Here is a 16902-nt window from a genome sequence, read left to right as displayed (position 1 = left end):
TAAAGATTCCACTTATCCATATTCACAATATTCACAAGGTCAGTCAGAAAACAATGTAATACACGTGTGCAACATAGATAGATAAATTGGTGACAAAGTGAATTTGAATGCATTTCATACAACGCGTTGAAGGCGAAAACACGAATATGTTAAAATAATAATCCTTTGAAGTAACTTTCATAAGAAGCTGCTACATTGTAGTTGAGAACTCGAATTCGCTAACAAAAGTTTTACGCAAACGAGAATTGAAACTTACCGTAATTATATTTTAACATAAAAGATTTTCGACGAACAGCTTTCGTGTTTTGTTTTAAATTTTAAAATAACAGAAAACATCAAACTTATAACTATATTGGATTATATTATTATGGTATACGGTCCTTGTACGAAAAATCGTAGTTTTAATTTTTTTATTTTTATTGTATAATGAGATTTAAGCAAATGTTTTGATACGATTTTTAGAAGTTTTTTTGGATCGAAGTTCTTTTACGCGACATGCAGTAGAGTAAGCGAGGCGACCTTTCCCTCTCTTTATCTTTATTTTTCTCTGTAATATAGTGTTTTATATAAAATTTATTTAGGCTTTTTTTTTGTTATTGTATTAATTCATTTAAAAAAAGAAATCTTGTCATTAAATTATTCTCAAACGTTGTTAATTTATTGTAGTACAGAGCAACCGGGTATATCCAACCGGATTTCTAACGACTCCTCTTTTCCTCGAGTTGAAAGTGTGTGCTCTTGCCTTCGAAATCACATGAAGTTGTTAGTTCTGAATCTGATTTTTTCTGGTCGTTTCGTATCTGCCGTCCTTTTAGATATTGAAAGTGTTGTGATTGCAAGCACTCGTGCAAACATTACGTATTTTCCTCATGTGACGATTTCTGTCAATTCACTCCATGTAATTCGCGTAAAATATCTTCTTTCCATAAATTCTTTGCCCGTGCAATTACAGTCACATGGAACAAAACATCATAGGTCCCAAGGTGGGTGCCATAATGGCGATTTAAGAGGTGCCTAATATTTCTAACGAGCCTATGTCTATGGACGGTGATGACCACTTACCCTATAACTTTATAAGGTTGCCCATTTGTCAGGCTGTCAATCGATTGTCTAAAAAAAGGGATTCTTGTTAGCGTATTTTTGAAGTGATAACTTATTATGGGAGGGTAAACCGCATCGTTACGTAACGCGTTACGGCGCCAGTCTGTCTGGCTTCCCCTTCTCTTACGCATACAGCAACGGTAGGCAGGCTCTTCCTCTCACACTTTAACCCACAGTGCTAGTCATATTCGGACAGTTTAAGTTATCACTTCTGACGGGACGACACGCACAAATTTTTATTTTAAGTCTTTAGCACACAGTTTACATACGTCTGTGATACTTTCGGTAGCGTTATTTTTATTTCGAAAATAATATTTGTTCAAACTACACAAGTTTTCAAAATTGACTAGAGTAATATATTGTTTATTCAATAATAAAAGTTACAAAACTTTTCCCTTTAAGTAGCCGTAAAGTGTTCAAAGTTAGTAGTGTATTTATTGCGTTACCGTTTCTCATGGAATTATATAAAGCCGCTGTCAGACTTGCTGTAGTAAGCGATGAGCGGATATCTGGTGCGCACGTGCAATCGTATATATCTAAAGTTCCGATTTTTACTCAATACTACAACTCGAAGTAACCGCTCATAGATATTATTACTGTAATTAATTTTAATCATTCCTCACAATACCAACATGCCACCAACATCGTGTCTGTAATTAAACTGGCTCACAAACACAACAATAAGCGTATAGTGGTAGAACACGTGATTAGTAAGTAGTTCTTACCCAGGCTTGCACAAATCCCTGCAACCAAGTAAATTAAACTAATAATATTTAAATCTATTCATAATGATTATGTTCAAGATCAAGTATAATTTTCAGAAATTTAACGATAATTCTGCGATGTGTTTCGAAATTGTTAAGTAACCCTTAAAACGCTCGAAAGAGATCGACTTAAAATCGTTAAAATTTTACAGAGTAATAATAATCATTTATTGGCACAAATACTAATCTTACAAAAAATAGCTTATAAATATGTTACAAAATATGTGTGACTATAATGAAATATTTTTAATAGCTAAGTACTCTATATACATGTGGCTTGGCACTTTACAAAAAGTTAAACAAATTTATTGTCAGTGTGTATCATAGTGTAAAATAAGTATGTGCTATCATTAATATTATTGCCATTTTAAGCATTATGCAGTAAATGTAGTATGTTTAAAAATAATACTTATATATTTAAATATAATACGATATTTAGTATTTAAATAATAATTTGTCCCAGTCCCAGCCACTCGCCGTAGGCCTCGTTTTGCTGTTTTCCAGTTTGAAGGATTAGTAAGCCAGTGATAATACAGGCACAAGCGAAATAACATTTTAGTTCCCAAGGTTTTTGGCACATAGGTAATTTGAGGTCCGGTCCTTATTATTATTTGTAAGGAGATATTCATATGTCTTACAGTGTCGTTCAAAGTCTACGGGTGATAATGACCAGTTACTATCAGGTGGCCTATTCGCCAGTCCACGTAACTCTATGATAAATAAAAGTACCCTCAAAAACATTTTAGCGCAACGCGCAATTCTTTTTCGTTATTAGTTCTTTTATAATATTACATTACGAGCGAACCACACGTTCTGTAAATGTACTCTTGTGAAGTAAAGTCTAGTCCACACTGAAAAAAAAACGGATATTCTATTTTTGAATTAATGTAACAATCTGTATTACTGTTATAAATGCGAAAGTAAACTATCGGTTATTCTTTCACGGCTAAAACACTAAACTGATTTTGATGAAACTTGGTGTGAATTAAGCTTGAGCCCTAAAAAATCATCTAAAAATATTAAAAAACATTGAGTTATGAATGCATATAAAAAAAAAGTAATTCATAAAATCGATTAATTTAACTTTCTACATAAAAGTAATCAAATAAATTATATTATATTTTTTCAAATTGAATACAAAATTACTATGCGTTTGAAAACTATCACATCTAAAAAAATATATATATATTTTTACCTTTTTTACGAGTATTAACTTATTTCAATTAAATATTTTGTTATTATATTCACGTCTAAAATTATTTTTGCATTTGAAAAGCTATGTAATACATGTTAAATTCATGAAAGTAACAAAAAATACGTTCTCATATTAAAATATTTCCTCCCTTAACAGTTGAATTATACAGTCGTCTGTTTATTACAAACTAAAAGAATTTTTCTTCGGCCAAGGCCACATTTAATTCAATTTTTGTTTTTGCAATTTAATTGAAGTTCATATACTTGGCGGGGCTTATGCAAGCCCGTCTGGGTAGGTACCACCCACTCAACAGATATTCTACCGCCAACAGCAGTACTCAGTATTGTTGTGTTCCGGTTTGAAGGGTGAGTGAGCCAGTGTAACTACAGGCACAAGGGACGTAACATCCTAGTACCCAAGGTTGGTAGCACATTGGTGATGTAAGGAATGGTTAATATTTCTTACAAGCCCAATGTCTATGGGCGGTGGTGACCACTTACCATCAGGTGGCCCATTGGCTCGTCCGCCTACCGATATCATAAAAAAAAACATATTCCACCCCAAATCAACTAGACTATATTGTTGTGTTACTTACCAAATTTCAACAGTATAGTTCTAATAGTTTCAAAAAAAGTGGATGCGATTTACGTACAGGCAGACAGAGTGACATACATGACGATTCCATTACGGTTCCCTTTTTTGTCATTTGGTTACGAAACCCTAAAAAGAGTATCCGAGATAAGCCGCTGGCCGAAGCAACATTATGATTTGATGTGCTTAACTATTTGTGTTTATAATTATATCGTTCTCAGCTCTAAAGGGTAACATCTTGAAGAAACCAATATTTTTCAGGTGAAACTTTACCATGTGTGTATCCATCAAGCCGCATTAGAGAACGTTTTCGTGAAATAAGTTCCAAACTTGCGAGGAGAAATTCGTCCAATAGTTGGACATTTGTTGGTTCATACTTTGCCCAACAAATAAAAAATCTACATAAATAAAAATATCGAGTAAAATACCAAGTAAGAATAAGTAATTAATAATTGAAATTCCTGAAATTCTACTACAAATATTAACTCCGACAAAATAAATGGAAATGTTTGGAAACACACCGTAAAGTAAGCGACTCCACGATTATTAGTCACGCTAGTCGGTAATTAAAAGCTAAACTATACACTATTGAACCTTGAAAATTTTTGCTATTTCCAGAATTTATACGAACTTAAAGAATATTTTTAAAGTATTTCACAGTATTGAAAATTAATGCTAATTCATAACGTTACGGTAGGTTTTTATGAGTTCCAGGACATAATTAATGTGCTCGTTCAATTTTATATAAAAATTTGTATTCGCTTAACGGTATAACTTTGCTCTAACTAAACACAGACCGATTTAAATCATGTATAATTTATGTTAGAATTCGCAATTATTGTTCAATCAGTCCTGTAATCGTCCGTCGAACCCGGGCATAAAACAGACGTCTTTTTTTTCAAAAAATATTATTTTTATGAATAATAATATTTATTGTCTAATTTAGTCCTAATCTCCTTTTTATGATAAAACATTATTTCTAAAGGAAAATACTAGTTAAGGTCTTTATTCAATCTGACAAAGGTCGTACCTTGTTTGACTACCTTATTGGTCAAGAGAGTAAATTATAAGGTTACAGATCCCGATGTTATTGGTTCAAGTTTCAAGCTACTTTCTGACGACTAATTCTTCACAGACTATTTTTCTGACGATAAATTCTCTTTGTCAGCCCTAGTGTTTACACTCCCTTGTCCCTGCCTTGTCAAGCACGTACATTTGTTGAATTATCTGCCTTCATTCTTCCCCGTTGCGTCAGGAGGCAAGTCCAAAGTAACTGGAAAATCTCTTCTTATACCATACACTTGTGTAGTAGGAGGAGTTCAACGATACTGTCACATTTTGAAGGGATAACCTCTTATGGAAGGGTAAACTGCTCCGTTACGTAACGCGTTACGGCGCCAGTCTGTCTGGCTTCCCTTTCTTTTACGCATATGGCAGTGATTAGATTAGTTTAAGTTGTCACTTCTGTCCCGAGACACTTACGTTTTTTTTTTGTAAAGGATAGACTTTTATCATTTTAGTTACTGCAATAGAGATAAGACTTTTCGAGAAACGAAAACAATTCTTTCAACGTAAATAGCGTCGCTGGGTTTCAAGTTTGTTTTAACATTATTAATTTAATTGTACTTCCAATTATGTCGCCATAATAATTCGACACGCTAAGTAAAATATGGATTATCCATTGACTTAAACTGGTTAATAAAATAAAAAAAAACTCGTTATATCTGCAAAATTAAATTAAAAAATTCTAAAATAAAATTAGATTATATAAACTGCCATTGAGTTATTATATTTAAACGTTTAATATAATATCTCACACGATGTTTTTTATTTTTATTTGTTGGAGCTCGATATTTCGACATTATCTACGAATGTCTTGTTCACGAGACTGACGTTTGCGGGTAGATGTTGACGGCATTAGAAGTGTCCATATCGGACTACCTCCTTTCTCGTACGTTTGCTGCGTAAACACTGATTACCACTACCACTGTCACTTTCACCCTTACTATATGTTTTATTTGCACTCGAAACTCGATCCCATGTTTTACAAACGAAACTCACCGTATCGATTCGCGAATTTTTTATATTATTATTCAAGGGTTTGCATAACTTTAACACTGGATTCCATACTTTCGACAGTTGAAACCCATCTTCCCTATTGAAATTACTATATTTAGTAATTTCAATGGCTTCTCGTACCAGTCGGGGTATATAATGGCGTTCTGTCGCGAGTATCTGAGCATTATGAAACACGATCCAATGGTTCGGCCCGGCTTCCAGAAGATGTTCCGCGATGGCTGATTTCTTGATATCATTGTTTTTTACCGCCTTGATATGTTCGTTGATACGACAAGATACCTTACGCTTCGTCTGTCCAACATAGGATTTACCACAACTACAATCGATTTTATAAACTCCGGGTTTTTCCAAGGGAAAGCTATCTTTAGGTGAACGCAACATTTGCCCTATCTTCTTGAAAGGAGTGAAGATAGTCTTCAACGCATATTTGCTCAGGACTCTAGCTATCTTATCTGTCACTCCTTTAACATATGGCATAAATGCTGGTTGTCTTTCAACCCTGTACTGCCGCAGTAACTTATGATCCCGTGTAGCTGTGTTTCCCACTTTATATCCATTCCGCTGTAGGACTTTTTTAACGTGTGCTAGTTCAGGTTGTAAGTGGTCTTCATCACAAAGGTCGTAGGCGCGATTGGTCAATGATGTTATGTTATATGATATATGTTGTCTAGTAAAATGGCAAAAACCAACTGGCTTTAACTCTGAAAACTCGAATGATACTCGTACAGTGATAAATTTGTCGAAGAAAGAGTTGACGCAAGGCGCTCGGGAGGTACTCGAAAAAGATTTGAACTTTGCTCCTACTCCAAAATGCATTCCTTATGAAGACGTAATTGGTAGTGTTGAGGAAGTGATTCAACGTAATAATATACCTACTTTTGAGGCAGACATATTAAGACAAGATGCCGCCCTTATATTACGTCAATCAAAACCCCCTAAACCTAATATTACGTCGGATCAATTGTCCGCTTTACGAGAACTACAGAAGGATGAAGACCTAATAGTCCTTAGAGCGGATAAAGGGAATGCTACTGTGGTTATGGATGTCACAGACTATGACAGAAAAATACGACATCTACTGAGTGACGTAAATACTTACCGAAAAGTCTCCTATGACCCTACGGCAAGAACAAACCGGGCTACGACCACTTTAATCAAAACCTATAGGGATGCTATTGGACATGAGACAACAAAATATTTACTCCGGCCGAGAAACATGCAACCACCTAAATTATATGGACTACCTAAAATACATAAGCCAAATGTTCCGCTGAGGCCGATAGTAAGTCAGATTGACTCGCCCACCTACGAATTGGCAAAACATGTATCTAAAGTACTACAACCGTTAGCAGGCCAGACAAAATCTCATGTCAAGGACTCCAGACAATTTGTTGACATCTTGCGTTCGACTACGGTTGAACCTGACGACTTGATGGTCAGTTTTGACGTCGAGTCATTATTCACAAATGTGCCGGTCTCTGAATGTATGGATGTTATAAAGGTGAAATTACAGCGAAATAACATACCGACTGAATATACGAAATTGCTACACCATTGCCTAGAGACCAGTTACTTTGTTTACCAAGGCGAGTACTACTTGCAGATAGATGGTGTGGCAATGGGGAGTCCAGTCGCTCCTCTAGTCGCCAACATCTGGATGGAACATTTCGAGGAGATAGCCATGTCAACGGCAAAGGCTGTACCTACAATTAAACTGTGGAAGAGGTATGTAGATGACGTATTTGCCATCATAAAGGGGGACAGTGATAGTGCAACGAATTGCTTAAATCACTTAAACAGCATCCACAGCAAAATTAAATTCACCTGTGAAATGGAGAAGTCCAGAAAAATAGCATTCCTTGATGTTGAAATTGGAGTACGTACGGACGGCTCTGTGAGCCATACTGTCTACAGAAAAACAACACATACCGACCGATATCTTCATGCTAACTCACACCACCATCCTCGACACTTAAACGCTGTAGTAACATCATTGACCAATCGCGCCTACGACCTTTGTGATGAAGACCACTTACAACCTGAACTAGCACACGTTAAAAAGGTCCTACAGCGGAATGGATATAAAGTGGGAAACACAGCTACACGGGATCATAAGTTACTGCGGCAGTACAGGGTTGAAAGACAACCAGCATTTATGCCATATGTTAAAGGAGTGACAGATAAGATAGCTAGAGTCCTGAGCAAATATGCGGTGAAGACTATCTTCACTCCTTTCAAGAAGATAGGGCAAATGTTGCGTTCACCTAAAGATAGCTTTCCCTTGGAAAAACCCGGAGTTTATAAAATCGATTGTAGTTGTGGTAAATCCTATGTTGGACAGACGAAGCGTAAGGTATCTTGTCGTATCAACGAACATATCAAGGCGGTAAAAAACAATGATATCAAGAAATCAGCCATCGCGGAACATCTTCTGGAAGCCGGGCCGAACCATTGGATCGAGTTTCATAATGCTCAGATACTCGCGACAGAACGCCATTATATACCCCGACTGGTACGAGAAGCCATTGAAATTACTAAATATAGTAATTTCAATAGGGAAGATGGGTTTCAACTGTCGAAAGTATGGAATCCAGTGTTAAAGTTATGCAAACCCTTGAATAATAATATAAAAAATTCGCGAATCGATACGGTGAGTTTCGTTTGTAAAACATGGGATCGAGTTTCGAGTGCAAATAAAACATATAGTAAGGGTGAAAGTGACAGTGGTAGTGGTAATCAGTGTTTACGCAGCAAACGTACGAGAAAGGAGGTAGTCCGATATGGACACTTCTAATGCCGTCAACATCTACCCGCAAACGTCAGTCTCGTGAACAAGACATTCGTAGATAATGTCGAAATATCGAGCTCCAACAAATAAAAATAAAAAACATGGTAAATATCCCGTTTTAAATACTGTTAGTAATAAAAATAACCATGTTAATTTAAAATCTTATCTCACACGATGTCTACCATGAGGCAAGAGAGTTTGAGAGACTTAGCATACGTAAATATTCTAATATTTAAGTAATATTTGCTAGTCAGGCGCAAGTGCCACAGACGGGATGACCACTTAGAATTGAGTCGCTCGCCCGCCGTTCCAATATCCATTAGAACCACTGTAATAAGACTGATGTTAATGAGACAGAATTAATTCATCATTTGCAATTAAAATTTCCGGAGTCTTTACTCTGGATATTCAGAGACTTTTATGTTAAGACCTAATAACTTTTTACCGATAATAAGTAATTATTCCTGGAAAGAGTTTATACCAACTCTGTTGTATTTAATAAAATTGTAAAGGAATATCTGCGTGCACAAAGGTATATTATAATTAGTGAGTTCATGGATAATAGCAAACCTTGGGAATGAAATGATTGCCTCTTTGCTACTTCTTTATAATATAGAAAATTGTAAGCCTTTACAAAAAACCTTCCTGTATTTTTCTCAGGTCAGAGTAATTACATTTCCGAAAGGAATTTTACTTTAAATAACTTTGACTTCCAATAAGTAGATGTTATGCTGCTGCATTGAATTAATTAACTAGAATTTGAATTTAGAATTTGGTCATGCAACCACATTCTATTTTAGATAAAAATAATACTGACAATATACGAAATATTATATGATCTTTCATGTATTCAATCTATACCTACAAAATGGTGGGCGCTATGTATGAATCAATATAGTTTAATGCACAGAAGATATGAACCTTACAGAAATTACCAAGGTCAAATTCTAGCTAGTAGAAGAGTTTTCAAGTACAAGAGTACCAGTTTGTGGCGTATGATATTTTACCAAACACATATCCAATCAACAATAGAGCTGTGGCTTGGAATAAACATAAGAATAAGTCTTCGCTAGGCTGGGTCACGTTAAATTGTTAACCAGCATTATATTCTGACGCATATTCATAATTTAAATTACGAAGGAAATTGAGTTATATTTTTGAACGTAAAGTAATCAAAGTTGCTTCGACAACAGCGTGTTGTGACGTAAAATATCCTTTGATATTACAAAATATAACGTTTGTGTACATTGTTGCAGGTTTAAAGCGCCATCGTTTGAAGGCGACTTGAATTCAGACGCTTCTATAGATGCGGACACAGGTGCAACTGTTTTATTTGATTGCAGAGTATCCTCATTGAGAGATAAAACGGTTAGTGTGATAAAGGATAATGTATAATATATTAATGTTTGCAAGTAATACCATGTCACAGTAAACTGTAATGCCTTCTACTCCATTGTTCGCTCTTGCTATTATTCGATACAAAGTTGACGTCTTGTTCGTTTTGTTAATCTCATAAACTTAAGAATTTAGTATTTTGTATCCACTCTGTATTGAGTTCATTTATATTATTTGTTTAATAGTTTTGTAAACTTGATCGTGACGGAATCGTAGTTTGTGTTTCTTGATGACCTTGAAAGTTATGCGTTGCGTCAAAAATATTTGAAATCGTTATCATTTCTATATAAATTTCTATCATTATTTTTAACGCTTGCTTACGTTCTACATATATTCATGTAGAAAAATAAATAAATGGATTGTATGAATTATTCATCTTTTATTTTTATATATTTCCATTGCTCACTGCTTATAATCTTTTTTAAATATGATCCAAAATAAAAATAAAAATTTCAACATTTTTACAAGATTTTCTTTCACAAAAATAGTTATATATTATGAACAACGTTTTAACTATTACGATAAAATGGATAAAAAACATCACGCTTTCTGTAATATTAATGTTATGAGCCGAAATACAATATGAAGTGGCTCAATAAATTATATTATAAAAATATGATTCTTCTTGTATTATTGTATAGATAATATTTTATTTTAATATTTGTTCTCAGGTATCCTGGCTCAGAGTGTCTGATGGTGATAATCTGGAATTGCTTACAGTAGACTTGGAAACTCACAAAGCTGACTCGAGGTGATATTAATTTTATATTATAAATAGCGTAATAGTTCCAATGGATTATTAACTTTAGTAATTTTTGTTGTATTGAGAACCTTTGTTAATTAGTTGTACAAGGAACTTTACCGATAATAAAAAAAGGAAGAATCGTAAAAGATTATATTAATATTTTAATATCTAATATACGAGTAGTAATACTCTCACATTATATAAAATATATAGACTCTGACTTCATAGTTTCATAATTATTTTTGTATATTTTTCCTCTTACTAAGAATACTTTGTATTTATTTAATTACTTTAATTTATTTATCATAATAAAAACCAATAACGCACTTTCTAAAAATTGACCATAGAACCTTCCTGTTTTTCAAGTCGGTTAAAAAACCAAATTAATTTGTCTCCAGACGAACTAAGTGGCTCAACTGAGTTCCTAGTTAGTTTACGACATCCTACAGTTAAGCTCATCTCAACTTACCCATTCAGGTACAAAGTAGACGTGGCAGGTGAAACTTGGAAGCTTACGCTGTCAGATGCCAAAGTGCAGGACTCCGGTATGTACGGGTGCCACGTGTCCACTCACCCTCCAATGCTGAAACGATTTCAGCTAGAAGTTCATCGTAAGTAAATATATTTAAACTAAACTACATTTTATCTGGAATTTGATAAAATTATCTTACACTAACGAGCCCAGTGGTCAGAACGCGTGCGTTTTAACCAATGATTGCGGGTTCAAACCCAGGCAAGCACCACTGAATTTTCATGTGCTTAATTAGTGTTTATAATTCATCTCGTGCTCGGCGGCGTGTAAAACATCGCGAGGAAACCTGCATGTTTCTAATTTCAACGAAATTCTGCCACACGTGTATGCACCAATCTGAATTGGAGCAGCGTGGTGGAATATGCTCCAAACCTTCTCCTCAAATGGAGAGGAGGCCTTAGCCCTTAGGGAAATTTACAGGCTGTTAATGTATGCAATGTAATGTAACGAGTATAATGGTAAGTACCCTTAATTATAATACAAAATAGCGTTATTGTAAGCCTTTGAAGGAGTATTCAATTAAATGGCCGAGATGGCAGAATAGTTCGTACTGGCTTCGTACTAGAACAGGCACCATGGAATTATCACGTTACATATGCAGGTATCCTCTTGCCGGGATTAATTAGAAACGCTAACTAAGCAAATGAAAATTCAGAGGTACTTACCCTGGTTTGAATCCGCTAACTCGTTAAGATTCATGTATTGAAATCACTAGGCTATTACGTAGAAAAATATACAAATGTTATTATAATTATTTATACCGTTCTAGATAAAGAAATTCGTTTAACTTAATCTGACTTTCCAAAAAAATTCGTCATACTATAATCTTCTATCTGAGATCTAAGACTAAACAAAATATCATACAATATCTTGAATGATAAAAAACAAAACTAAGCCCTATAACACAATCCTTTTATATTGTGAAATATTATTTGTATATTATACAGCGTGTTTTTTCCAGCGCCAGAAATGAAAATGAACAAAGAGGCTTTTCTTGAAAGCGGAGAAACTCTATCGCTTAAATGCGCGGTATTGCATTTAAGTCCCGGTGATATAACGCCGGAATTGCACTGGTATAGAGGCAACAATACTACGCCTCTTGATGAGATTCGGGGAGGAGTGCTCGTTGAAACAGACCTCTTAACCCTTACAAGCCACCTTCAAGTAAGTTAACCAAATAAATTTGTATTTTATTTTATTTGCAATTTAATATAGGAATTGCTTTTAAATGAAAACGATGTTTATCCGTGAATTATTAAGATTCAAAATAAGTTTTGGAAATACTTCTCGGAACAATAAAAAATTTAAATAATTTAAGGTATGTAATTAAATTTTTCAAATATTATTAATACAAAAGAAACTCCTATAGGCACATTGTCCAAATAGGACTATAATAGACGCTCGCAAAATGATGAGGTTGGTAATTTATTTATAACAATATTTGGAAGAGAAAAAGAGCATATCTGAGCAAAAAAGTGACAATATAATATATTTATTCTAAAAAATAATATCCAATCAATAACGATTTTGTGTAAAATGGGAAAAAAATATCAACTTTATATTAATTTATACAAAGACACAAAGTATTAATACATATTTCTGCAAATAAACATTATTTCTTATAATTTGCAATTGGAGCAATTAGTTTAAAAAAAGAACACGAGATACTTAAGTAAACGCGTGTAAAATACGAAGGGCGTGAGCGATGCATTAGCACAGAGCAGACGGTTAGCAAACATTTTCAATTGTCTCATTTTTAAAAATTCACTGGAAAAATTCTTATTTTCGCTTGTAATTTTGGGTATTATATTACATTATATCCAGAAAATATATCCAGACTGACTAATTATTCACTAAGCCAACGTTCAGTCCAAACTAATTGATACATTTGAAATTTGAAGATTTAATTTATTTTAAGAAAGCCCTTAATTATGATGATTAATGAGACATGAGTCCAGCTCAGAATGAAAGAAATATAATCATACAACAAGCAAAACTTAATTCTGATCTAAATCAACACAATCAAAAAGTTGATGCTTTCGAGCATCAAAATAAAAAAAATATAGTCATAAAGATCATAAGATCGGATTCATCATAGATGTTCGTTTAACACATATTGTTATATTATTGATATTGACAGGAACCATCTCTACGGTTCCTGTTGTAACCGTATAAATAATTGTAACAAACACTTAACACTCCAAACATACTACTTACATATATATATATATACTTACTTACATACCACTTTACGAGTGTGCTTAAACTTAGTGGCCACCAATCCGCCACATTTTTTTTAACCTGATCTCAACTTTAAGTGTCTATCTAAGCATATAAATAATCAAAGGTTTAAAAAAGTTATAGTTTTATTATAATTCGAAACCAAATTACTTGTATTAACCCAATTTGTATTAGTAATTTTTATCATTGAATTATCATCTCACATACTAGTCACATCGAGTTGGAGATCAGTTATATATACTAAAAAAAGAATTGTACCTAAAATACATCCTATTGGAACGCCTATTTTAGAGCGATACTGTGATGTATATTAATAGGCTTAAAATAATATTTTTACTAATATTACTCCTGATAAAAATTATAAGTATTGGTATGACTTTATTACATATTAATAAATTAGGCAATAAAATCGAGTTCAGACATTTGTTAAAAATAACAGCTGTATGCGGCACTATGTAAAGTATGATACTATTATTTAGATCTGTAGATGTACTCAGTGTGTGTGTTTTTGACTTATTTTTTTATTGTGACGTAGATTGGTCAATTAAATATCACCGATTTCAATAAAATCTCAAGATCTAAATCTCTAAAAAAAAAACTTTATTTACGTTTCTAACACTTATGCCAAGTTTTCGAGAAGCTTAAAGTCCTTTACTTATAACATTTTCCGCGTAATTATTTAAAAAAAAAATACAATAATTATGACTGACAGAAGGTATTAATTTTCTCGAAGAATACGTTTGGTATGAAATATTATTTTTTAATAATGATTAGCTTTGAGAATTGCGCTGTGACAGAAACTGTAAAAGAAATGTTATTAAAAACCCGATGGAGCCATCCTGAAATGAATTTTCGTCTTTCATTTTCCTACTTTTGTTATTCTTTGTTACTTAATTACTTTCAACCGTTATATGGAGAAACTTTGTATGATTACCCTTTAAGAATTCTAAGATTTTTATGAGTAAAATGTTTCTATTATAATTATATAAGCAAATAAATATATAAGCTTGTATATATGATGAAGGTTTATTTAAAACTATATATATACAGATTATATACTTGGCTGTAGGACTATGTTCAAGCCCGCCTGGGTAGGTTACTCATCAGATATTCTACCGCTAAATAGTATGCACTATTGTTGTGTTCCGGCTTGAAGGGTGAGTGAGTCAGTGTAACTAGAGCCAAAAAGGACATAACATGTTAGTTCCCAAGGTGGGTGGCGCATTCGCGATGTAAGGAATGTTTAATATTTCTTACAGCGCTATTGTCTATAGGCAGTGGTGACCGCTTACCATCAGGTGGCCAACGCTCGTCCGCCAACCTATACCTAACAAAAAAAAAAGGTAGAAATTGTTTTGTTTCTTGAAGCGTAACTTCTATAGGACCGATGAGATTATTTTTAAGGTTATATTTGAGAATATACTTTCAAGCGAAACGCTTTTAACGAAAATATTTTCTTTCAATTATTTACTAAGTTCAAGACCCGTTTCAAACTCTTTTATATCGATAGCAATGTCATTAAAACGAGTTTTCACTTACCCTACCTTACTTTCTTAGAGTTTCATTATACATAATATTATAAAACATTTTTCAAGTTCCATTATATACAATATTACTTTTAAATATTATATCACTTGGTGGTAGAGTTTTATGCAGACCAGTCTGTGTAGATATCATCCATTAATCAGATATTCGACTGGCAAACAGTACAACTTAGTGTTGTTGTGTTCCGGTTTGAGTGAGTGAGCCAAGAAATGCTCTACGGGCTCTACATTTGCTTGTCTGTCTACTTAAACTATAAAAAAGGAAGGATTGATTTGGGAAAACTGATTATTCATTTCCGAAAAACTTAGTTTCGTATAATTAAAAAACAATTCATTTCTACTTGATATCCAACAGTCTCCTGACGCTGACTAATTGAATTTACTAACTTAATCTTATTCTATTGACTAGCTTCTACTTCTGTAGATCATAGGATCCGGTATTCGGATTCAAAGTCAGGTTACTAACGATTATTGAGTTATTCTGGCAACAATTGACCTGAGTTAGGAGAGTGTTACAATCCCGCACGGAAAACGTGTAATGATTTCGGTCCTGTGCCTGATCTTCCTTAGATCAGATTGCATCTGGATTTTTGTAGACATAGGCACTGATATCCCTTGAATGGTCTAATGACGACCTCCGTGATCGACTAGTGTGTACACCGGTTTTCATGGGTAAGTACTCCACTGTGAGGTCTCGGGTTCGATTCCCGGCCGAGTCGATGTACAAAACGTTCATTAGTTTTCTATGTCGTCTTGGGTCTGGGTGTTTGTGGTACCGTCGTTACTTCTTATTTGACATAACCCAAATGCTTTAGCTACTTACATTGGGATCAGAGTAATGTATGTGATGTTGTCCAATATTTATTTACTTATTAATGCAGCTTCTCCGGTAAATACACTTAGAGTAAATTATTATTAGATTTATTTCAATTGTATTTTACTGAATAGGAAGCCAATTTAATGTACAATGTATCTATAGGTCTTTTAAAAATATCGATTTTAAATTATTAAACATTTGTTGCTCTACTAACTTGCAACACCGTACATCGCAATTATTGGTTAACTAATCATGCAATTAGACAGATCTAGTTTGGCTCACTCCATTTAATGCATTTCGTATTTTTCATGTTAACTTTATTTATGTATATATGTTAAATATTTATGTACTTATATATGTATATGTTTGTGCATATTTATGTATATTATGTATATGTATATTTATGTATTATATATTATGTATAATATCGAAATGTACTGTATTATTATTATATATATTTATAGGCATGTATTGCTATGTATATATTTTTTTAAATTATTCTTTAACTTCTGTGCACACCCTACTGACTACTCTCCTACACTATTCTGGGTTGGCTGGCAGAAAATGCTGTTATAGCGTTAAGTCCGCCCTCTGTACATGTTTTATTTGTACAATAAAGAATAATAAAAAAAAAAAAAAATAGTTACTACTGAATTTCTGGTCGGTGCTTCCCAGTAGTTTTTACATTTAACACAATCCTGTATGCGAAATGATCAAAAATGGACGTGCAATTTTGATCATTAGCGCTTACTTAATTGAGTATATTTTGATTTGAATATTATATTTAATACAGATTTGGGATTCGATTGAATACATCATAAAAGCTCATCACTAAATAATAACATGACGTAGTTTCGCTTTAAATTAAATTTCAATGTGAATATCAATGTTTTTTTTTTTATAATGCGTGTTAATACTTTTTTATTTTATATCGGGTTCATTAGCGCTGTGACTGAAGCAAATTGCCATGTGGGATGGATTCCCGTTAATGACAAATATTCGTTTCGAGTTTTGTGATCTGGATGCCTGTATTTGTGTGATGTTATGTAGGTACAAACTACTTCAAATAGAAAATATGTCGAAAATAAATATATTTACGTATAAATTATG

At 33.5% G+C, this 16902-nt stretch overlaps 1 protein-coding gene across 1 annotated transcript in view; it reads left to right on the top strand.

Annotated features, from left to right (window-relative positions):
* Positions 1-16902, top strand: part of LOC125071588 (hemicentin-1-like) — a 106068-nt gene that overhangs the window by 63769 nt on the left and 25397 nt on the right. Inside the window, exons 4-7 of the mRNA XM_047681909.1 lie at positions 9775-9886; positions 10585-10664; positions 11136-11269; positions 12152-12354. Of these exons, the coding sequence (XP_047537865.1) occupies positions 9775-9886; positions 10585-10664; positions 11136-11269; positions 12152-12354 (529 nt within the window). The remainder of the gene's footprint in view (positions 1-9774; positions 9887-10584; positions 10665-11135; positions 11270-12151; positions 12355-16902) is intronic.

Source organism: Vanessa atalanta, chromosome 19 (assembly GCF_905147765.1).
Source record: "Vanessa atalanta chromosome 19, ilVanAtal1.2, whole genome shotgun sequence".
Lineage (NCBI taxonomy): Eukaryota > Metazoa > Arthropoda > Insecta > Lepidoptera > Nymphalidae > Vanessa > Vanessa atalanta.
Note: the sequence above shows the minus strand (reverse complement) of the source record. Positions and strands in the feature narration are given on the sequence as shown.